At 40.2% G+C, this 24,965-nt stretch overlaps 1 protein-coding gene across 11 annotated transcripts in view; it reads left to right on the top strand.

Annotated features, from left to right (window-relative positions):
- Positions 1 to 24,965, top strand: part of KALRN (kalirin RhoGEF kinase) — a 530,488-nt gene that overhangs the window by 221,022 nt on the left and 284,501 nt on the right. For all 11 annotated transcript variants that reach the window (XR_011324291.1, XM_069780931.1, XM_069780932.1 and 8 more), the window contains exon 6: positions 15,273 to 15,395. Coding sequence is in view for 10 of the 11 variants with exons in the window: in XM_069780931.1 (XP_069637032.1) it covers positions 15,273 to 15,395 (123 nt within the window). In the remaining variant the exon portion in view is untranslated. The remainder of the gene's footprint in view (positions 1 to 15,272; positions 15,396 to 24,965) is intronic.

The following is a 24,965-nucleotide window of genomic DNA, read 5'->3' as shown; positions in this document are numbered from 1 at the left end:
AAGGAGTCAATAAGCTTAGTGTCTTCTGCAGAGACATTTGACTGAGGGTCTAAGTGAGGCTCATTTAAGCATGTTACTTTCATCCTCGGACCATTCCAAAAGTCTGCGCAGTCAAAGGACAGAGGCCTTGGGGTACAGACACTGACTGGGAAAGGTACTGAACTGGGGTCTGTGTTTATGAACATGCATGTGTTTGCAGAGAGCTTTATGAGAAGAATGACCAAGAATTTACTGCTAAGCATAAGTGAAATCCCTTGCCCATAGTCCCAGAAGAAGAGTTCTCAGAGATCAAAAGGGCTCAATTTCTTGTTGGTTCCTACCCCTCTCAGCCCAAAGCAGCTGCTTCTCCCTTCATCAGGTGAAACAACTCAGTTTTAGGCTAGTTTTAGCTGCATCCCCTGATCTGATTGCATTTCGGTGCTTGAGGTCTCCCTGAGTTGTCTGCTAAAACAGAGGCCTGGTCCTGTAAAGCAGAGAGAGTCTCAGCTTCTACTGAAATTAGTGAAAGACTCAACAGTCTCTGTAAGGGCTCCCACTGCCAGGTATTCAGTAAGCCACTGCTGTTAGAGCTCTCCATCCAGGAGCTGTGTAGCCACCATGTCTAGCTACTGTGTCTGGCTCCAGCCTTAGTGATGGCAGGGTTAGCAACTTGGGCACCCACTTACAGAAATGGGACCTTATTTCCAGCTGTCTGTGCTAGCGCTGCCCCCGGCCCCCATTCCAGTTATGTTAGTGCGCCTTTGCAACTTTATGGGCAGCCTGATTTGCCAGGGCTTGCAACAGTCCTAATATAAGAAAAAGAAACTTTGAAAATGTTCCTGACACAATTGGTTCTTATTTTTAAGCTGTAGAAGAAATATACAGATCTCTACATTTATGGAGCTGGAATAGACATTGCTCCAGAGCAACATTCAGTCAAAGTATTTTAAGTTGCTTTAGCATCTTTTTCTCTGTCTTTTCTCATGCAATATGGACTCTTGCACAGAGCACATAGTGTCTGTTCTCTCCTAAAACCTTGTTTCCATATCTGGTGTCTACTCTCTCATACTGCCAGTGAAAAATGCTTTCTTTTATGATCTGAAGTTTCCCTTAGCATATGGTGCCTTTTTTGTTATAGAGATTCTCACTCAATGACTGTTCTTCCCCATTAATAAAATCAGACTTGGGATGCCAATGCTGGGAAAGAAACTCAGTGATCAGTCTAAATAAGTTGCCACATGAATAGAAGATCATCATCCCATGCCATCCTTTGTACTGAAGCCCACTCTGAAAATGAAACAGCAGAGAGGACAAGCCCCATGTTCAACATGAAGTGTTTGCTCTTATGCAGAATTTCTAATACCAGGCAGAACACAGCAAATGGGTGCAGATGGGTCCCAAAGTTGTTGAATTGGCAGACACTGTCTTACAATATCAGATCTTAAAATGTCAGAAAGATAATTATATAGATGATATGGAAAGGAAGGTTAAATTGAGACTGAGCTGGGTGCATAAACAATAGTTAAGTGCATGTTCGTATGGCACCTAGCACAATAAGGTACTGAATCTGGTTGGGGTATGGGCTGTTCCCAGCAAGGAAATTCAGATTTGCAGTTGAAAAATGCCCTTGGAGATGTAAGGGTATGGAAACATTCCTACTGAATACAGATATGTATCCACACATGACTTGGGTTGCTTTAGTATAGTACTGGGAATATTCTGCTTCACTTAAGATGTTTTGTGCAAGACCTTTCTAATAGCATCAGTCAAGGACAAAGGATCAACATAGGAAATTCATATCAAAAGGAGAAATTGTATATCCATTCTTAAAAATCTGTGTATTTCCCCAAATGAACCTATGCTAGGCCTAATCACTTTTAATTACTTCACACATCTTAGAACAAAGAAGGCTCTAATAAAAGGTGAGAATTGAAAGCATGTAGCAATAACTATTGTAACAGCAGTTTTTCATTAATTTTCAGTGTTTATTCAAATGTGTTCTCTGTCATGTTTCTTTTTTTTGCATTTTAAAATAATTGACCTCTTGCTACTGAGTACTGCCCCTGCTTTGTCTTGAAGTACATCAGTGCTCTCTCATGGATAAGCCACTATGAGGTGTTCTGATGCAGCTGAATAAATAGTATGATGTTCTGAATACATCTTTAACACATTTTTTTCTGAAGCTCAGTAGTGGCAAAACAGGGCTTAGGCTCATGGATTCCCCAAATTACTGGATTTACCTGATCTCAGACTTTTCTTTTTTATTTTCTTTTTTTTTTTTTTAACAAACAAAAGAACAAAGTTTGCCTAGAAGCAGAAAAAATGTTATAACAAGGGGTGGTTGTGCACAGTGTGCCTTGACAGTTCCTTGTGATGCTGTGAGCATAGATGTCACGTGCTAAAGAGATTTCAGTGTGGCATCAGCACCTTCCACTTTGGAAGGCTCTGAGAGTGGCAGCCTAAACTGCATCAAACCTGCAATCCCCCTCACCTAGTCATGGACACGAAAGAATTATTGGGGAACTGTGGGGTAAATCCTTTTCAGCATCTATAAGGATAAATTGCTTGCAAAACCCTTCATCTTTAACAGGAAGATGAAGCCTGCATAACCTATATCTCTCAGTTCAGGAACCTGCATGCTGGACTTGCAGTCTTTGCAGGCTATAGCTCTGAATTAAAGATGCAGCTAGCTGACATCTGCTCTGTGTAATATGAAGTTAGGCTTCTGACAGGTTGCCAATGCCATCCACAATTTGTTGCTCCCAATCTAAAGTGAAGAGTTGCCAGAGAGGAAGGTTATCATGGGGGGCTCTGTGGGAACCGTTCATTACTTTGACCACTGCTGGTCACACTTAATAAGATCCTGTTCTTGGTATTGGTAGGAAAGAACAGATTTTTGCAAGACCAGGAGATCATTATAGAAGTTTTTAACTTCCCTCAAAGCACAAACAGAGCTCATTTCTGCTAATTGGATTGTAAAATCAAAATGTCTTCAGTATTAGTAATGTTCCAAAGGAGCTTGCAGCTTTTTCACAGTGTCAAGCTTGTATCCTGCCACTTTCTTATCAGTCAAGGCCACAGGGGGTCTTCCCCTATGTACCAATAGCATTGTGAACATTCGCTTTTCTGACTTTCCATCCACCAGCGGAAAGCTTGGGGACAAATCTAGTAACAACAGGACAAATTCACAAGTACACACCAACTGCTTTGTGCTGCTCCTGCAACTGAAAGCAGCTACAAACCCAGTTTTCCATCTGGTTTGAGGAAGTGTGGGATTGCCTTGCCTGCTGAGCAGAGCGGCGCAGGGAACTGGATAAATATATATCAGAAATCCTCTTCCTGGTGGATGTTATTTTAGTGGTGAATGTCATCTACCCTTGTTGCAACCATTATTTCTTTCCCTGTGGAGGAGGGGCCAGGACTCCTTTTGGAGGCTACTATTGACATTTCTGTTTCTGCTGCAACAAGTCTGTTGCTGGTCTGACAGCTCTGAGGGTACAAAACTTCCTCCCGTAACACTTCAATGACCCAAGTTCAGACTCCACAAGCAAAGCATGTAAGAATCTTCTGAAGGCACTTGTGATGCTGATTTTTCAGATGTGGACAGCTGTCCATCAGGAAGGGCAATCATCTGCCAGAGACTGATTGCTGTTGAGCTGGATTGGCTTTGGAACAGCAAAATGAAAGTACAAAGGATGCAAAGTTCAAAGCTAAAAACTGGGAATTAAAAACCACAGGGGTTAACTGCCTTGCCTCCTGTCACACAGGAAGCCTGTCCTGCAGTGGGAGTCCTGATCTGATGTGTAAAATAGATATCTCAGTGCTTTCCATCTTTCTTTGTCAATTCATTCTGCCCTGTGGTGCTAAATCTTCTTTTTTTTTGCAGGCAGCTAAATATATTGCCTCCACAGCACTTGGAACTGAACCTGATCTTTTTGATGGGAATGTAAAAACAATAACAATGCCTCGCTCCACTGCTGCAGCTAGGGATGAGGAAGACTTGCGCATTTCCTTCATGCTAAGTGTGCCCTATAGCATACTTAACAGCAGTCTGAGGCCACTTTCTATCCGATTTGCACTGGATCATCGAACACACTTGTGACCTTTCAGTCCAAGAGGGCAAAACATTAACCGAGTGATGGCGTAGTTCCTGCTCTATGTTTCCAGACTCTGGCAGCAGTCGCCTCACAGTCCGTCCGCTCCTGACTGTAAGGAAACGGCTCTGAAGCCTGCTGCTGCTGAAACTGGAACATGGTGTGCTGTGCTATTTGTAGTTTCCTGCTGCCGACACTGGATACGCAGTTACTATTCCTCTTGCTTCCTCCATGAACATTAGAATGGGTCCAAAAATAATTGAAGGCAGTATGTTCTGATGGAATATTTTTGCATTTGCACAAATTTCCTCTTTATTTTGCTTGCCAATTTTGATAGGGAGCATTTCGAAGCTGTTTCAGCTTCTCCAACTTGGCACCACTGGGAAGCACAGGAATGCTCCCCTGATCAGTATGGCAAGAGAAAGTGTTTTGGCATCTGAATACAGACTTAAAACTCATTTTTAAGGATTAATATAGCATATTATAAGCATGAAGTTCTGCTTTAACTAATGAAGACAAGAAGACCCAAATGCTCTAAAGGGCAACGAAGCCCACACATCTAGAAAAAGAGAAGAGGCCTGCACTTATAGAAAAAGGGAAGAAAGCTGCTTTTTTTATTTATTGCTTTGATCCTCAAGAAGGTTAGGTGACAAGAGCCTGGCTGTCAGGAAATAATGTAATTAAACTGTGCATGAGTTCACAGACTTATTGTGCAGCATCTTTCAGATGCAGCTATGTGATTATTCCTAAATTAATATCTTCCTGACCTGGCTAAAATGCTTTAAATGGCCCACACTTGGCAGAGCTTGGGGTCTTAAAAGTATATCTTAAATTAGCCTTCATATCTATTTATAGGGAACACATAAGGGTGGGTGTGCAGTTGAGAGGTTCCCTCCTTAGGAGCTGATGATGGTTTAAGAGGTGAAACCAGGAGCATGGTCTGTGGATCATTTCCGGGAGTATTAGTGTCGTTTTAAACCAGGTCACTCTGGCTCTTCTTCTTACATATCATGCACATTATGAAAACTAATCCAGAAATGTTTTCTTCAGCCTTCATGTATTGCAAAGCCCCTCCATATTACTTGGCGTCAAAATCCTGGATGCCTTACGTCCTACACAGGTACTGAAAAGGTGTCGCAAGCAAAACAGTCTCGAGTTGAGGAATTTTGCTCAATTTATTGCTAATCAACGCAAACTTCTGATCTCAATTTGGGTGTTGAGAGTAAAAAGTAGGACACAACTCCCATAAACACTTATTCTTCCCCAGACTCAATTTCCCTGATTTTTGTCACCGCTTATACCCAGTCCATCAAAATTCTTCTGGTGGGGTGACAGGCAGTGGGGGATGTTGGGGATAATATTTGCATGGGTTTCTTTCTGCTGCTGTTCCTTAGTGTCCCTGCCCTGGCGTGGGCCACTTGCCGTCCCTCGGGGGTGTCCCTGCCCCCCTTTGCCATGGATGACCCCACAGAGTGTCTCCAGCCCTCGGCGGCTGCCATTTTATTTCCCTAACCCCTTGTATCCAGGCGCTTCTCTGGCTGACGGAGGTTTTGGCGTGATGGCCAGGCTCTGGCGTGTGGTGGTTTTCCCCGCTGGGGCCCCCTCAGTGCCAGAGCCGGCGGGAACCGGCCGGGACCGGCTCGGGGCGGCTCACGGCCTCCTCACAGGCCGCCCCACCGCTGCCCCACTGCACAACCCATGACTTGCGCCTGTTGCACAGGGGAGTGCGCAAGCACCCTTAACACCCAGACAAATTAGCTTTTACAATCCTTTCAGCCCTGGGGAATCAGAAGTCGCTGTGAGGGGCGAGTTGGTTTTTAAGTTTTTTTGCCAAAAAGTCTGTTCACTGAGGTAGGCCTTAAGGCAGCCCCATGAAAACCAGGGGCACTGCTGAGGGGGCGGTGAGGCCCGGTGCCACCTGTGCAGCATGTGTCCCCAGGCAGGGACACTGTCCGCCCTCCCAGCTTGCCAGGTTTGCCGGTGTCAAGGGAAAAGATTGAACCGGTTGATTCATGGGATGGAGAAATAGCCTGGGCACAGGGGTAGGGAGTGCTGGACACCCCAAAATCCAACGGAAAGCTGACATCTTCGGATTTCCATCTGTGCAGAGGTCCCAGCTCCAGCCCTGAAACGTCATGACATGTCGTGAGTTTAAACCTATGATTACACCACAGCTGTATCTCTGGGCCTCAGACACAGGTGATTTTGGTAGAGGAAATGCCATGCTTGTGATATAAAGCCGTAAACAATTGCCTAGCTGTTTTGTTTTTAATGGCAGCTATTTGGAGTCACAGGAATGTTGCACATTAAGCCGGGAATAGCACCAGGGTCTATAACAAAGTCACCAAACTCATACAGCATTTTCAACTGAATGAAATTGTATCTCACGGATTCTGAACACTGAGAGGAAGATCCTTCATCTGGGGACCCACTCTGATCTATTTACATAATTTACACTGTTTTTTCCATTCATGAAGCTGTTGTCTATTTATCTCCTTTAGTATTACATTTCCTATCCAGCCAATGAATTAATTTGCACTTAGACAGCAAGCAGTTCTCTGTAGATGATCTGTGCCCAGGAAAGGCCATTTCCATTTTAAACAACAGAAAATCCTTTCCAGGAATGCCTGAGTGTTTGATGTCACTAGGTGTGGTGGAAAGGTACAATATTTCAAAAAGCAAGCAAAAATGCAGATGCATAAAATACGCCCAAATATCATTAGTCATATTTATGTGTTCGGTATCTGTAATTTTCTCCCACCTTCAACAATAAAATTATCACATCTCTTCAGCATTATAGGAATCACGTGCCTTACTTTGTGCATGGCTGTGGCTTGATATCTGTCAGGAAAAAAACACAGATCTCTTACTCTGGCATTTACTAGGAACATTCAGCATGAGTGTGTTGGAAATGGTGCTCTGATATTAATACAAAGCTATTTGTCATGTCACACATCTAGCTAATTTGCTAGTGGGTTGACAATTGGGCCTATTGTCTGGAATAATTTAATGTGCTGTAGCTTAAACTTACTGTACTCTATGAATCATATACACAGATATTTATAATGGAAAAACTGTGTTCATGCAGCATTGAGGTTACACAAATACAGCTGTGGGTCTGAATCTTCAGCTGGTGTAAATTGGCCTCATTGGAATGACACCAATTTACCCTGGCTGTGGACCATGCCGAACACATGTGAAAGGGAAAGATCTGGCAGAAGTATTGGCTCGTCCGTCACCATCTGTAAACAAGAGGCAAACAGAAAAACAAACACAACTTTGTATTTAGGCCTTGGCTTAGCAAAGCATTTAGATGTACACTGAGTTCTATTTTAAACCTACAAGTGCTTTGATTTAATTAAGGCTGTATTTGTAGAGTGGCGATAGGAGTTACAGCAGATTGGGATTTTTTTCTGTTGAAGCAGTTTTCATCAAATTTGATGATTCATGAAAAAAATGAACTATGCTGTCGAAGTTTTCTTTAAGTCCAAAATTTATTCTGGGGCCAATACACTCCTGTCTGAGAACAGCCATTTTCCTAGTGACCCTTCATGTAACCAACCCAGTGTTAGGGCTCTGTGGGCACTGCTGGGCGTTAAAGGCCCTGACCAGCCTCACCTGGGGCCTCCCCAACCCCTGCCCATGGGCCAGGAGCTGCATTTCAGCTCAGCCGTGGGTATCGGCCTCCAGCTTTGCCCCTGCCCTGCCTGGCCATGGGCCCTGCTGAGCTGGGGACTGATCCATTGTCTGATTTTGTGGCATGACCTGAGACCTGCCTTGTCACTGTGGACCTGTGCTGCAATCGTGGGGCTGTGCCTGAACCTGATTACCTTCACTAGACCTGGTCCTGACCTGCTGATTGACTTCCTAGCTTAAGCTTGGACTTGTCTGGTCACCACAACTTGCCTGATGATCTCTTGATTAAACCTGATTGCTATCAGCCCTCAGGGGCTGTGGGACAGGTTCTGACTAATGAGGCCCCTGTCCTGCCTGCTGGGTCTTTGTTTCTGGCTCCTCAGCCCTTAGGGAGCAGCTAGCCTGGACATCCAGCATCAGCCCTCTGTTCTCCTGAATTTAGCTCAGAGGCTTGAGCGGAGGGATTTTTCTGTATTCCAGGTAAATGTCCTGATTCTTTAGACTGTTGGCTCTTTTCGTGTGCTCCTTTGTGGAGGTGTTGCACTTCTGTTGGCCTTTTCCAGATGTACAGGTGACCTAGATAGGTCTGGTTCCAATTAAACTGTAGTTATGATTCTTGTCTGGAGGCACTAGGAGACTTTCTTGATTGATTGCCTTTTATAAAGGTAGCTCACGTGCAAATCTTTCCAGGGTCAGGCCTTACATATCAGTGTAGACTGTACCACAAATCTGTTGCATGGTATTCTTTTTTTTTCAAATACTGGCTAAATTCAATTGCAGGAGATGTAAGGAATACAGCTTGATTTACCTTTAATTGAATTGTTGTGAATACTTCAACTCACTTAATGAGATAGGAATAGACCTTGTAGCCGGAAACTTAGTAAATCTCAAGAGAGGGACCCTGGCAGTTACTGTTCTACGTGTGTTATTATTTTGTTTATATTGTGGAAACATATAAAAATGAACTTGCTTATCTGTAGATGCCCTCAGAGTGGCACTTTCCACTCTCTGTTGTAGATTAGTCAATTTAACACTGGCTAGATAGTTTTGAAAATTCAAAATGTACATGGACTCTTATATGGATCTCTCTTTAATAAGTGATGCGTGCTTATCTCCAGCATTTTCCAACCTGTGGATCATGGATATTAAGTTCCTTAGTAGTTGGTAAAGGTATTCAATAAAACAGATATATTTTCCATAGACTTTAATTTGCTATAGCACTTGCCTTTAAAATTTTATGGGGTCCACAAATTGGAAAAGATTGGAAAGCACTAATCTAATAGGGATTTCATCTGGCATATAATTAGTCATCTGTCCTTTACTCAACTACAGGAAAGATATTCTTTCAGATTAATTTTTTTTTTTTCCTCTTTGTTAGCAGCATATGGAGCCATAGTGAGAGAATACATTTGTGCCTGGTGCATTACATGTGAGACTGACTGGAGTCTATTACAAAACCCTGCCTCATATTTTTTCTAAGTGCTCTTGAACTTGCTCTTCTTATTTGGAACGTAACCCAAGTTGATCTTGTCAGAACAAATCCAGTATACACTGCTGGTCCTTGTCAATATTTATGCAGGAGGCTACCAAGAGAAGAGATAGTGAGGTAATGCAGAAGGTACTGATGTTAATTCAGTAGCTGTTGCTCTCCTGTTTTTGTATCTTCTTTTCCAAAGTTGATGGGAGAAGCACTGTGCAGGTGATCCTAGATGATGTCAGCTAGGCTATTTCCAGCAAAAAAAATCAAAATTCCACAAAGTCCTGTTAGGACCTTACTTTGGATAGAAAGATAATCATGAACTAGAACAAGTGCAGAGAGAGGCTGTGTATCTTATGAAGAAATAAAAGAGCTGGGCTCTAGTAAAATAAACAGCAGGAGAGACAGTGAACGCTCCCTGTCCACACTGGAAAACGTTAAAATACCTGGGAGGAGAAATTTTTTAACTTAAAGGACAGTGTTGACCTAGTCTGATTTAAGTCAGAGAATATATGAAGACTTCAGTAACAGGACCAGAAAGTTTCTGGAACTGCCTCTCATAGGAGGAGCTGAGCTGTGGCACTTAACTAGTTTTCAGGTGGAGCTTCATCCCTTTATGAAAGGAAACTTTATACTGTGGTTAGCTGCCAAAAGCAGTGATTGGACTTGACCTGAATGTCCCTTTGGGACCGTTTTCTTGATATGTATCCTATATTGTTCTTCAAGATGGTGTGATTATAATGGTTATCATTCTGCCCTTTCTTACCCGTATGAGTTTGATATTTATGGCTCAGAAATTACAGAGAAGATGATTTGCTACAAGCAGGTTCATAATTAATTCCAGTTCTAGTATAGTGTTAGATGGATTTGGGATTTATTATTTTTAGCATGTATAAACAATTTCATTAATAAATATATTCAGTTCACTTGCTGCCAAAACCATGAGGGCTGTAATCCTCCCATCAGCACCACTTGGCATAGGGTGTGCTGCCAGCCGTGTGATGGGAACATCATCCTGTGGTGCTGTGCACCACTGTTCCAGAATCCAGTGCTAATGCTCCTCAGCAAGCTCTGACAAAAGCCAGAGAGCAGAGGTTATTATGTGAAATCTCATTTTATCTGAAGTAGGGCTGGACTGCACACAGTCTGCATACATGCTGTTCCATTATCCATGTGTTTCTTCTCTGTTCTCAAACAGCTGTTCTTGTCCTGTACTCACTAGCCTGCCAGATGTTACAAATCTAGAGAAAGTATGGAGTCACATTCTCCCTCTTTAGGACTTACTCATGGCCAGCTTGAGACCTGCTCTTTGGTCTAACACTTAACCTGGATTTTCTAGTAACTCATCAACTATGATGACAAAACATGAGGCTACGAACTCATTGTTGCCAGCACGACTGGCATTGGAGATATGATCTGATACCCTAACTCTCCAGTGAAGTGGCCTCAAGACCACATGTGTAATAATTACTGGTGCATGTATGATTGTTAGACAGTTAGGGTAGATGCTTTAACAAAGCGTTGGGTGGAGACCCTCTGGATCATTCTTAGTTCTTCTGACTCCCTCATAAGAGACTAATTTTCTTAATGAAATGCAGCACTTAACATTCTTCAGCATATGCATTCACTTTCCTTTATGTATTATTAGGAATGGGGACTACAAGAGATGATCACATTGGAGTTTATCTTCGGTTTTAAGTATGCTTAGCTCCTCCCCCCAGCTACTCAGTCACTGGAAAACTCTTAACTACTTAATTAGTCTCCAGATTATCTACAGCAATGTGGAGAAGTGCCAGTCTGGGAGACATTGAGGACAGTTGGTTCACATGTTTTAGGTGATATAATGTCCAATCTTAGTTATTCTGCACTCCTTTTAGTGTGAATTCATGACTGCAGGAATGATTAGCAGACTTAAGAGAAGAATTAACTCACTGGCAGTCAGCATGACTCCAACTAAGAAGTAAGTCAAAGGAATAATTAAAGATCCATTAACTTTATGATAATCACTAGGCTAGGTTTTTTAGGGCAGTCTTTTTCATGAATAGGATGAGATCAATTGATACAGTGCTATATTGCAATGTTATAATAACACAGAAAATCTCAGTTAGCTGAGACACTGTATCTGGTTTAAGCTGATCTCACAGGGCACATTCTCCAGACTCTGCTATTTACTGTATTAAAAACTCATTCCTTTGACAGGCAAACTAACTTATCAAAGGATGTTGAACTTTCTTTCAGGAGCTCAAGTTAGCCCCTTGACACCGGAGTGGTCCTTGCAGGGTTGAGTAAAATAGCAATTGTTGGGTCATTGCCATGCTCACATCCTTAATGGCGTGCTTTAATTAAGCAAACTAGGCAGCACACTCACTTCAGGAACACAGGAAGCATCGGTGTTTCTCATGTAGAAAACAAGTTTAACTTGAAGTCTTTCAGGAAATATTGCTAGTAATATGGGCCAGGCCAGACAATGTTGACAGACCTTTATATTGAAACCTCCTGGCCACACATTGCAAACTCTCACAGCATCATCATGAGTCACCCATCATCTGGTATTTTCAGAGCCTCGACTTCCAGTTGTATTATCATGAGAAAATTGTTTAAGTGCATTTTAGACTTTGTGGTCAAAGAGAAAAGTTTGAAAACACAATCCGTTAGATATCAAAAGCAAATAAGACCCCATTTTTATGTATTTATTGATTTATTTATTTAAATCCCACATTTGTTAAGCAAACCTTGTGATCTGTGGGACTGTGCGATACTTATCGTTTCCACGCATCCTTGGTTGGAGGGTGAAATTACGAAGTTTTCCATGATGCCAAAAGAGAAGAAAACCCACTAGTCTCTTCTGGGTGCTTGGGAAAATGTCTAGAGTTAAGTAAGCATTAAGCAGAAATGCTTGAGAAGTCTGGGAAGGAACCAGCCCTGGAAACAAAAGCAATGTAGACAAATCCAAGCAGTACTGTGCCCAGGCTGTGCTGTTTTGAGGGTCAAGTTAGTATTTCCACACAGCACTGGACTGTGCCATGCAGAGGTACCAATTCATGTGGAACTTGTTTGGATATCTCAGATATAGTAATGCTTTGCATAAGGTAGACATGTCTGCAGTCTTGCAAAGCCCTGGTTGCTGTATAAAGTAAGAATGACTGTAAATACTGCTTATTATTCATTAAGACTCAAGAGCAATGTAAGTTTTTACATTACAAAGTGCATCATTAACCCTACTTTAGGCTGTAGTGAATCTGCATCTTTTTATTCTGCACTCATTCCTAGGCAACTTGCTTTATTTTCTCCCTGCTCCAAACCACATGAAACTCAAAACTCTTCATTCTCTGGGCTTTCAAGTGAGACCTGAGAGAGTCAGGGAGAGACTCCAGACCATATTGATGGGGAATAATTTGCTACAGGCATAGGCCAGCTGAAACCAAAGTAATTTTTTATGAAGACTACAATAGAAAGATTGAAAGTCTAAACTGAAATTGAGTCTCTTCCAAAATCTGCTATTGTCCATGAGTAGAAGGTTAAAAAAACATACTGTTTCGGAAGGTGGTACAGATCTCACCACTGAGGTCTGTTGCTCAAAATTCTTGAAGGTTATCCTTTCAACTGCTATTGCGTATTTCAGTTGATTAAATAAGACAAAAAGATTAATCATCTCCTAAATTTCTTTCTTTTTTTTTTTCTTGATAGTTTATTATTGTATTTTAAAAGGCAGAAGCCTGGTTTAACGTAACCTAGATTCTCATCCAATAATATGTGTATAGATTAGATGGCGGAAATGCTCCCTATCCACAGAATAATAGATTACTAGTTTAAATTACTTGTCTTTAAAAGATCCTGATTTGGCTTTGCTGACCATAAAATACTAGATTTACTGTTTATTTTTAGTGGATTGCTGCCAGTTCTTTTTTCCCTGAATGTCTTTATATTGTTTAAAACATTAAGAAATGTTCACATCAAACGTATATCTACTTACAAGTGTGTGTTGGTTTCTCAGCAGAGATGTAAAATCTTGTTGTTGGGACATGAACTTTGCTGTTATGGAATTTTTCTCTCTTTACTGGCTTTATAGCTTTTTCTTTAAGCCCTCAAGTGTGGCAAATTATTTTGTGCTAATGTTGCTTATTAAATCTTAATAAAGTGAGAAAAAGGAATCCAATGAGAAAGCTTTAGGTGTCTCTTCAGGTTAAGGTAGGTTGTTTCATTCTGTTTAATTGGCAGTAATGTTTGAAACGCCTGACCTCATCCTTGCAAAAATCTTTTTATTTATACTTTCTGAAAAAATGGTGGTAGGCCTGATTTTGATCAGCTCCATGGGTACAAACGAGAAAGTAACTGTGTCAATGAGATTACTTTGGACTTGCATCATTGTAACTTGAACCAAATTTGGCCATTAAGACTATCATCAACACAAAATACAAGCTAGTACAGACTCTGTAGTTGCAAGTATATTTTCATAAACAAAAGATTAAGAAGTCAGGCATATATGACAGATTTTTGGGACCAGGTCAGTGTAGTGTGTCTGGTGGCGTTGGAGCACTTGCAATGTTTATTTGCCTTTTGATGAAAGGGATATTCAATATTATTTCTGCAAATCCCCTGCATAAAACAGTGCTCTCCCCTGCTGAATTGAATGCTCAGCATGAAATGCTGAGTTTATTGCAGGAATCTCAGGTGAGCCATACAGGGCCTTTTCTCTACTCTTAGGAGCACTATCTCTACAGGGAATGGGTAACTGACCCTGAGAAACTACAGCAACATACAGTGCCTGAGCAGTGGGCTCTGAGTGTTCTTCAGCTGTCACAGGTCAAAAATTGTTATTTAGTGCTAAAAAACAAAACAGCTCTTGACTGGAGGACACACAAATGTAATAACAAAGATCTGGACTGATCCTTTGACTGTAAGGTGGTTGCTTAGAAGCTGCATCACTTGCCTTTTCACCGTAAAATGCTTTCTCTAACACCAGGAACTGTATTGACCTGACCTCTACTGCCTCTACGATTAGTTTTTCTTTCCTTATAATGAATTAATACATTGGTTATTTTATTATGAAAGAGTCCTTATTAATGAACAGTTCCCCAGCTTGCTGGGTTGGAGATGAGGGAACATGGTTTGAAGGGATTCTGTAACAAAAATATTTGCAGAAGAGAAGAAATCTGAGATTGTAATGCCTGCAGAGCTGTAGACAGGAGTAAAGAATGAAAGGTTCTCACTTTGAATGCATTTATTCTCTAACACAACACAAAACAAGCCAAAATATAAACATGCTATCTCCTAGCTGAATTGTGACAGCTTATAACAAATGAACGTGCTGCAGATTGAAACATCACATTAACGTGCTACAAAATAAGGCATGAGTTTCATCATCTTCATTCAATATATTTCTCTCTGTCTGAAGTACTGAACTATCCATTTTGCTTGAAAATACATTTGGAAGTGGGAGAAGTTGAAATGTGTACTTTTTATAGATATTAATAAAATACTTTTTTTTTCTTTTTCTCTCTTCATCCCAAAAATAATAAGTGGAAGATAGACTGGATTCTGGCTTTAGAATTGGAAAGATCTAGGAAATATAAGCGTAGGAAGTCAGCCGGCTATTTTAATGTAACATTTGGAAACTTTATGTATAGATGAAAAAGAAAGGGGGGGGTGACAAAATCACATCAATAATATTTATGGAATTTTTGGTCCATTTCTGGATTAAGGGTACTTTATGAACTGCTAGATCTTCGGTCAGTGAAGCAACCCCTGATTTTAGGTCCCTCTGCTGCCATCTTTCTATATATGAAATTCCCATTACTTACAGGAAAAGACTATGGGATCAGCTTACTGAGGAACATGCTTTATGAGTTATGTTTCCTGACCTATCATTCTGTTAATAATGAAATATGGTGATAACTTAAATGCTTCTATTGCTCGACAACAGCTTATTTTGATGAGAAACATAGATGAGGGGTTTTCTGTCTGTGTTGCATATGTATCTGTCTCAGAACTGTGGATTTTTACATTTTGGACTGTCTCTTATTTTTTTCATCCTTGTCTAACACTTTTTTTTTTTTTTTTCCTCTGTCCTGTGTGAATACTTCTAGATGTTCGACTGGATCAGCCACAACAAAGAATTGTTCCTGCAGAGTCACACAGAGATCGGCGTGAGCTACCAACATGCCCTTGACCTACAGACACAGCACAATCACTTTGCCATGAATTCCATGGTGAGTTGAGGGCATCCTGTGAACAGTGTGTCTGTGTATGTGAGTGAGAAAAGGGCCGGCATGTGAGGCCACCTCCAGTTCAGAGAGCGCTATGGACCTGTGAGAGGTGAAGTAAGGAAGGTCAGGCTGGGCTGTGGCAGCAGCCGTCTTCCCAGAAAGCAGTGTTGCCCTGTCCACCCAGACACTGATATATGATTATTTCCTAGACTTCAGAGCAGCGCAGTCCTGTGGAATTTGTTTACATTTTGGAAAGCAAATACAGTATTTTTTAAGTTTTTGACATTTCTTTGACTGGGAATTAATGAGAGCTGTAGGTGGTACTATAATAATTTATGCTTCTCCCCCCATGCCCTGCTAAGGTACTTTTCAAAACCTTGAAAAAGAGACACTAATCAAGCTGTCAGTTGTGGCGACAGTGGGATTTTGGCTTTTTCAGTAGTTAATCGGTCAGTCCTTTTGAATACAACTCAATTTACCTTAGGTTTAAAAAAACCAAACAAACAGAAAAACTATCATTACACATTTATAAGTGCTTTGCTCTCTTTCTTATTCTTTCCAGGCATAAGGTACTTGTTCTGGAAACTGCTCTGCTTTCGGCACAGAAATGAGGACAGAATGTATTGATGTTTTGATTGTTGCACTGGGTTAGAAAAATGTGTGCATACCCCTTGCTGCAATTGCAGAGACGAGCCCTCTCTGAATGCTCTCTGTCAACTATACAAAAGCTTGCCCTGAGTAAACCAACTCCTACAGGTGTACCTCTTCATGCTGTGCATGGTCAGACTACAGTTGCACTCAGGCTGAGACCTCAAACGTGGTGGTTAATGTTTAAGTTCATGGTGTAAATCACTAGAGAGCCACGCCCTACTATGCAGCCAAAGGGCAAGGTACTTGAGAGCAGCTGTCCGAAATGTGAAAAAGAGGTCCCAACTACCTGAGGTGGTTGAAGATCGCACACTGCTTTCATAAGATTACAGGTGTTAACCCTGGTATTCTGGCCAAATTCCAGATCAGGTAATTAACTTCTCTGACCTAAATTCCACCCACCATTTCCACCTACCTAGCTGTTCCTCACTAAAGCACTGTGCTTCATTAGGGCATTGCATAACAGTGGAAGATGAAAAATGTTTATAATGTCTATTAATGTATTTATTGTGATGATAGTTGAAAGGAGCACTGAAAAACAGGTACTAGGCACCTGATTGTTAAGCTTGCCATCATAATGCCATCTAGCAAAATACAGGATAGCAAGGCCTCCATATAACACTGCTGCTCGCAGAATCCTAACAAATAAATGTGTCCTGGAAATTAGTTTATTAAAAGTCATTTGGCTTATGAAAGATGCAAAGTCGGTCATAATTCTTCAGAAAACACCATTAGAAGAGTCAAGCTGGAGGATGTCCCTTTATCCTTTTTGTGGTACTGTCTGGTATTGTTTTCTTAAAATAACTGGGAGCTAAACTTGGAAAGAGATAATTATTGTTAATAGAAAACTAATGAGTGACAGGGAGGGTCCACCTAATGGAAGAAAAATTATTTTCCTCCATTCTTCTTCCATCTTTCCCCAAGTGAACTTTTGGGAATGAGGGATGCAAGGAAGTGAGACATTTGCAAAGATCTTGGGGGAACTTTCCGGGGCAGGGACCTCTCAGTGGCTGCGCTGTGGCTTGCAGCTGTGCCATCTCAGTGCTGCCAAACTCCTGTCTAATAGAGCTGCCCAGGAGAGAGACCTTTTCAGCTGAGGGGAAAGAGTGTGACAGATGATGCACCTCCCATTTTGTGCTGTCTCCAGTATAACCCACACACGTGTATAGTCATATGGAAGCCTATACAGTCAGCATGAATCAATCTACAAAGAAGATTGTCTCCTCTGTCTCTTTAGCAAGAGGATCTATGTTGAAAGGCATTAATACTGGGCACCCTTAACTTTCCACCTATAAGTATGGCGAGAGACGACACTCAATTCTGCTTTAATTAATTGGACTGAAATATGACTGTGTGGCAGAACCCCACAATGTAATAAATATGCCAAACAATGTATACGTTCTCTGATAATCCTCCTTATAGGAATATAACTCAAAGAGAGCAGTACACATGTATGTCATTTTTCATATGCTACCTTTCTTTTAGCTGTAGTTGCATTTTAGATCCAGAATCCCTTCTGATGATGGAGGTATCTTCCTTTTGGTTTTGGATCAACATCAATTCATACAGCAAAAAGGCACAGTTCGTTCAACTTGGATTTCTATTTTTAAAAATTCTTGTGATATGCTCTCTCAGCAGGAACTTTTTTAAAAAATTCTTCAACAGATTTCAGTTGTCGAACAGAGGTTACATAAGGAGTTGTGGTATTGGTATTGACAGTATGGCAAAATCAGGATAAAAACTACAGAAATATTTCAGGATACAGATGCAACTCAGGACTATGCTTTTCATTTTCTTGTCTTTTTTTTTTTAATCTAAATGAGGCCTCCATGGTATTTATCAGAAATATCAGAGTTTTACTCAGTGCTTGAAATTTCTCATGATCAATTAAGTTTCTCAAGACTTTCCATATTGCTGAAAGGCCTGTATTTGGGTTATGTGTCTGCACAATGGCCTTTCTAGAGGGGGTTCCAATGCCAGGGTTGCACAGACTGGCAAATGAGGTGAGTTTTACAGCCTGGTGAACTTGGCTTGTGGAACTAAACAGGGCTGCTGTCTTACAGAGGCCTGGGCATCCTGGTTTTGGAATAGCAGATGTGGGGATATATCAAGCTGAAAGGACATTTGGAAATCAGTGGGAAAAGGGTAATAATCTTAAGCTGCAGGCTACTTGAACTAACCTGGAGCTACTGTTCTTAAGTTGGTGTAGTGCTGCCATCAGCAGTGTTGCTCTTTTTTTTTTTTTTTTTTTTATTAGACGGAGCAGATTCTTTGCTAGAAAAATGTGGAGTGACTCCTGGTGCTCCTAAAAGTCAGTATTGTGAATATGAGGGTGTTAGTATGCAGGAAACATCAGCTTGCTGCATAAGGGTGTTGGGCTGCATACTAGTCACTCCATTGGTGATAAAACACGCAGGAAGAGCAAGAGGAGATTGAAACTAAAATGACCCTTTCCTGGCCACAGCCCAGCTCGTGTGGTAGATGGTAGTTTTGTCTCTTGGCATGCACAAGAACTCTATGCAAGCCTATGTGAAGACACTCTGTAGTAAGGATGAAACCACTGCATTTGTTCAAGGCAAGAGCCAGTGATGGTCAGCAATGGGCTCAAGACAGATCAATTTACTTGAATGAAGTAAAACCAGAGAAAGTTGGGTGATGACTGAGCATAGTGGTACGACATTACATACCCCAAGCTTACACAGCAATCTGAGCCATACTTTGGTTGTCGGAGAGGTGATGCTAGAAATATGGATCAGGTCTGGTTCATGTGTAACAACACTTTAGTGAAGGAGAGTCTCACTGATAACAGAGAAACTAGCAGGAAAGAACCACCATAGCTAACTGTACCTGTAGATATACAAGGTGTCTATGTTTTGTCAGGTTTTCTCATGTACAGTCTGATTATGTGGGGTTTGTTTTTTTTATCCAATATAGTTTTCTCTAAGAAAACTACAGTCAGTGATGTTAGAAGTACATAATCATGCAATTGCTACTGCACAACTGCCCTCATTCAACTGGATGTCTTATTTTTATGGCAACGTCTTAAGTTCAGTTCTTCGTGCTACCATCTGGTTTCTGTTGGAGACTGTTAGAAAATGACTAGTGTGTATTATTTGATAATATTTATATTGCAGTAAGAGTGGGAGGTTTAGGTCATTGTTCAAGGTGCTATACACTTTCAAAGGAAGAAATGGTCTTTGCCTTGCAGTCTGTTGCCAAAGGCTCTGCTCCTACAATATTTATATACATAAATTACTTTTGCACATCGGGAATCTTCTTGCATTGTTACCCACTGATAAATATTTGTGAAGTTAAGGATTAGGATTAAGTAACATAATGCAAAAGGTATTAGAGAGAAAACTATAGCTCTGGTGAATTTACTGTTAGGTATGTACTCATTTGTGTTTATAATCCAGTATTCCTCAATCTCTTTATGTAATACCCTTGGCTGCAAAAAGAAAATGACAGGAATCCTTTCCTGTTTCTTACCAGAGAATGGGGAGGCTATTGCCCTCAGATCTGTTTGCAGTCCCAGGTGAATATTGTGACCTACCCAAGACTTAAAACTTAAGATTGTGGTGAGTTTTAATAAATTAAAACATTAATATAATTCATATCAGATTAATATCTGATGAGCCTTTAAGCTCTCTCATGCTAATTACAAAACTCAAATATCTGGCTACCATGCTTTGGACTCAAGACATGGAGATTGGTTAAAGAAGAATGACATTTCAAACACAGTTAAATGGTGCTGCTTTTTTTTTTTTTTACTATATAAATCTTTTGGTTTCTGAGTTTCAAGGGTGAACTAGATCACACTGTAAACTTCTTATCTGGGAATTTGTTTTATAATTGTGACTTTGCTAGAAATTTGCTTTATAATTTAGCTAGATCTTTTTTTTAAATGCAATCTATTAGTCCCAGCAACTGTTGGATTGAGAATAGTTCAGCTGTCATGAATCTGAGTAACAAAATAATGAAAACTTGAAGCATTCTTATCAGTTGTGGGGCTTGGGGTTGTTTATGGCTTTGGGGGTTTGTTTTGTTTTGTCAATACATTAAAACCAGTACTGAGAGAAGATATGGAGGAGGACAATGTAGCTGAGGATGGCTGTATATTTTGCAGGGAAAAACCCTACAAACTTCAGTGGAAGTTGGATCAGATCTTGGATCTCGAAGGTGTTTTGGTTGGTTTTTTGGTTTTGTTTTTTGGGGGGTTTTGTTTTGTTTTCTTTACACTACGCCTAGTGTCCTTTAAGCTTGGCATAACTAATAATAGTTAAAATATTCTCTTCAATTCCTCCAGAAAATATGCTCTCCAAATATTTATTGGGTCATGCCTTTTGTCACGTGCTCTTCCTATACATCTCTATAGGCATGCTGTGACCAAAGCTCCTTCTTGGAAAAACAATTTGATACTCTGGTTTTTTTTTTTACAATAATAATTCTTCCTTTTAAATGAACAATGTGGGATGTGGAGAAGTCATGTATTTTAAGCAATAAACTGTAGTGCGTGGGGTTTTTTTTTTTTCAAATAAGGACCATAGATTTTTTTTTTTCTGTGATTCAAGGCCATGCTTGTTTCCACTTCAGTTTTAAAATAAATTATTAGTCTTTATCACAGCTGTATAATGTTTATACTGAAGCCATAATACTTTTCACAAAGACAAATATTTAGCTTCAACATTTTGTGAGTAATCTCAATAATCTAGTAAATTCACTAGAGAAGAAAAACAGTGTTTCAATATGACAGAAAGCATACTGGTTGTAGCTCTGCAATTGGATACATGGTATATTTGGTATTTGTTCTGACTGAAGTTATTCGTATTTCCTTTGCCAGGACATTTTTATGCCTGGATCTGTTAACCTCCTTAAAGAATGAGTTATCACTTTCTCTGGGTCATGCATGAAAATGGCAGAGTTCAGTGCTGGCACTGCTGCCTGTCGTGCTGTCAGGAAGTTAGCTGGCTGACGCTAGATGGAGATGCATGTTGTCCTAAGAAAGTTGCAATACATTTCAAACGTTACAATTACCATGTAAAGGCTAATGATGTCTGTTGAAAATTCCCAATGTTTATCTTAAATGAATGGTATTTTTCTATATGTAGGCTGAGCTAAAATGCCATCCAATATTATTCTGCAACAGACTACCTATAATTGGCCTTGTTATAGAAACTTAAAGGTCTTAAAGATATCTCATGAGTTTATTTTGTCACTGAAACATTCTGCTTTGGATTTATGTGTTAGGTTCATTTCACAGATGGTTTCTAAACTCAAAGTAACAGGGTGCAAGCTGGGGTCTTGGTTTTTTTTTTTTGTTTTGTTCTTTATTTTAAAGAACAACTCTTTAACAATCAAATTTCACCTTCAATTAATCTGCAAAACCTTCTCTTGCAGCCCACCTTCACTGCTTGCCATCACAATATCTCAACTAGTTCTCTAGGAAATGAGATGAACACAGCCAAGTTCCTTGCAGATTTAATGCTCCTCACTGCTGTTTTCTTTTGTGAGTGTAAGGTAGTCTTTTTATACGTGTATTAGAAGAAAGTATTGTTCCAGCTAGGGTTGGAGGGTTTAATTAAGAGGGAAGGTCTCCCAGCATGCCCACTGGATGATCAGGGCTGAATTAGTGTATTTCCCTGTGGGAGACCATTCCACAATTGAAACTCCACTGCTGTCAGTGCTTATTGCTGAGACAGGGCTGTTATCCTACCAAGTGTTAGAGACCTTAGCAGTGATTGCTTAAACTGGAAGGAACAGCTATGTTATAGACATTGATGACCAGAATCAAGGCCTTGTTTACGTGACAGAAATGGACTAAGAATTGGTGGACAAAGAGGGGTATGTGCACTTGCAAGGCACTGCACAAGGCTTTCCTAAACTGTAAAAGAAACTCTTACATATCATGATGCTGATGTACATGTGGGGAAATTTTTCTTTTGTTTGCCAGTCGAGTGATTTTTAGGAGTAAAAAATCCCCTTTTTTGACTAAAGTTTCAAAGTTGAAATAAAGTCAAAGAAAAATTAACTCTAACATGGGGAGTGCTTTTGAAAAGTCTGCAAATACATGTAAAATAAAGGTTTTTCAATGATAAAGGATATTATTAGCCAAAACTTGGGTGTATCCTAGCATCACTACAACAGAATGTCAACTGAAGTGCTTTTACCCTTACTTCTAGACATTAGTATATTGTTTTCTCATTGTTTGACGTATTGTAGTCCTATATAGCCATAAATCAGTGATGCCTTGCAGTCCTATTTGGGGGCACCTCTCAGTTTTGAAAAAAGAAAGATGAGGTCTTAGGTCATATTTAAAGTGAGACTCTCTATGAACCTGCTAGTAGTGGATTTTCCAGCCCAAAGGAAAAATAAAGTCACAGACATTAGTCGCTCTATTTATTTCCTATTAGGATAAAAAGATCTATATAATCGTGACATAGAAAAATCTCAATTCATTCAGATTTTAGATCTGAACAAACCAGAGGGAAAGGCAGGTTTCACTTTGTGAAGTGTCAGCAGTTGAATTTTGGCAGCATAGGTTTTTGTTCCATTTTGCTCAGAACATTACACATTGGCTGATAAAGATGAAAAATGTGGCTTACAATTTTTTTCTATTTCAAGGTGGAAAAGAAATATCTTGCATTTTGTGGATTGCAGTCAATTAAATGTTTTTCTTATGAAACTAAATTCTGGAGTGCCTTAAAGTAATTTTGCATTTTACCTCAATCCATAACAGAGATCTCATTTTTCCCAGTTTTTTCCCAGAGATCACATCTTTCCCAATCATAGTGACACTGGGTAAAGGTCCTGAGATTGTAAAATGTGTTACGTCTGGTAGGACGTGCTATCCTGAGTTCCAGATCTTTAGCCAAGTCTTTGCTCTGTCTTGTTTTTCTGTCTTCCCACTTTATTGGGCAAGTCTTATGTGTCCAAGCCCCACTCCAATGTCTCTGCTTCACTAAGGTGGGACGGATAAAGCGGAGGTAAAGAGTGTATGTGTCTGGAAGTAGGAGGTATCCCCATTGCACTACCTGTTGGAGCTACACAGAAGAGCATATCACATGTGATATTGCACTCGAATCCATTTATTGCTCAGAAAGCAACAGGGGAAGCTCGGGAGTCTCTATTTCCTGAACCAGTTCCACTTGGTGCACTAAGAATGGAGGTGTGAGCAGGTGACTCCCAAGCTGCTCCTTGTTTTCTGCTGGAAAAGCTATGGAATTAGCGGATTGGCTACAGGACAGGTTGGTACTCTTCCCTGAAAAATTCTCATCTAGGAAAGTGACATTTCATCCATGAAAATCCTCATCTCTGTATAGAAATATAACAAACAGACATAACAATATATAAATTTCCCTAACTTAAAAATCAGACTCTAAGAACCTCTGCTGTATTTCAACTGATCTTACCTTTAACCTTCCACTAGTTAATACATCTATATACTGTAGCTATAGGGAACCAAGCACAGTTGCTTTCTGCCATGCTGATTGCATTGCAATGGCTGAGATAATTCTGCAGAGAAAAAAAAAACCAATAAAAGCAAGATATTTTTTGCATGAAATCAAAACTTATGCAGCAACTTTTCCTTCAAACACAGCAAAGTTCCATGTCTTCATTTGGCGCAACTCATCCAAGCTTTAGCAACTGTAGTGATGCTACACTGCTTTCCACCAGAAGAGCTGACCTGAAACATTGCAAAATGATCTTGCCTGAGGCTCAGTCATGAAGACTTTCTGGGAGAAAGGCTTACATATTTAGTCTAAATTCCAGTTTCTAACCGAGAGGGACATAAATAAGTGTTTGACTGTGGCTCGGGGTAAAAATTCTAAATCATAGTATCTTTTTTAGTATACTTTAAACTTCAGAACAATTTTGATCTTCATCTCTAATTGTACTGAAAAAAATATTTTTATTTCTTTAAAATTAATTTGACAATTTTAAGCCAAATCCAATTTTTAAGAAAAGGCTATGTGATAAGGGGAAAAAACAACCAAAACTGGAGGCTGGGTATTGCATTAGATCTGTGTTATTTATGTGACAGCTATCACCGTCATGGTTCTACCAGGGAGAGCAGAGTGGCTGTAAGGGGTATGGCCCCATCCTTCCTTCCTTTAGCACCTACAGGTACAAGGAGTGTACTTCGAAGTTATCCCACACACTTTACAGACATACTTTGCCCTGCTTCGCAACTTAGTTTGGACCTGTGCCTGCCTTGGCAGTGCTCTGTTGTGTTTCGTGTTTGGATTGGCAGATACCTTTCCACATTGTGCTTCCGCTCACTATGATGAGACCCTGCTCCAACAAACACTTCCACCTCTGATTTATTGTTTACCCATGAGTAATACTGTTAAAATCATCAGGGCTGTGTCTGTCCTTGTGCATAAGGGTCTTACAGATTCTACTCTCTGAAAATCCTAAAGCCCTTTTGAAATACTTCAGTGAGACAAGAAAGCAGTGAGTCAACATTAGCAAAATGTTTCAAATTCTGGGCTGTTCCTTTCCTCTGGCAAGGAGGAAAGAGAAAGGAGAAGTGTTTACATCAAATGACATTCCAGAAATCTGCAAGACAGCTGTCACTTGTCTTTGATGGTGCATCTTTGTAAGACATTGTCATGATGGCTATTTATTTTCAGGTTTATGTTCCTATGCGGAACAGGAGTGTTGTAATGCAATTACATTGCTGTCCACAGTTCAGTTTGAGAAAGTACTATCCTTCCACTGCTTCAAGGCTGAATAAAAACCATCATGAAAAATTGTTAAGGAAGAACAGAAAATACTACCCTCTTAGCAGGCTGTTTGAATCCTTCTAAATTCACTGTAGTTAAATGATATCTCTGCTGGAGAACAGCTTAAAATAACCTGCAGAAAAGATAACATTTTAACCAAAGAATATCATTTAATAGACATTTCTATGGAAACTCTTAT

The sequence above is a fragment of the Haliaeetus albicilla genome, chromosome 4 (genome assembly GCF_947461875.1).
Source record: "Haliaeetus albicilla chromosome 4, bHalAlb1.1, whole genome shotgun sequence".
Classification (NCBI taxonomy): Eukaryota; Metazoa; Chordata; class Aves; order Accipitriformes; family Accipitridae; genus Haliaeetus; species Haliaeetus albicilla.
This window is presented reverse-complemented; position numbering and strand designations above follow the sequence as displayed.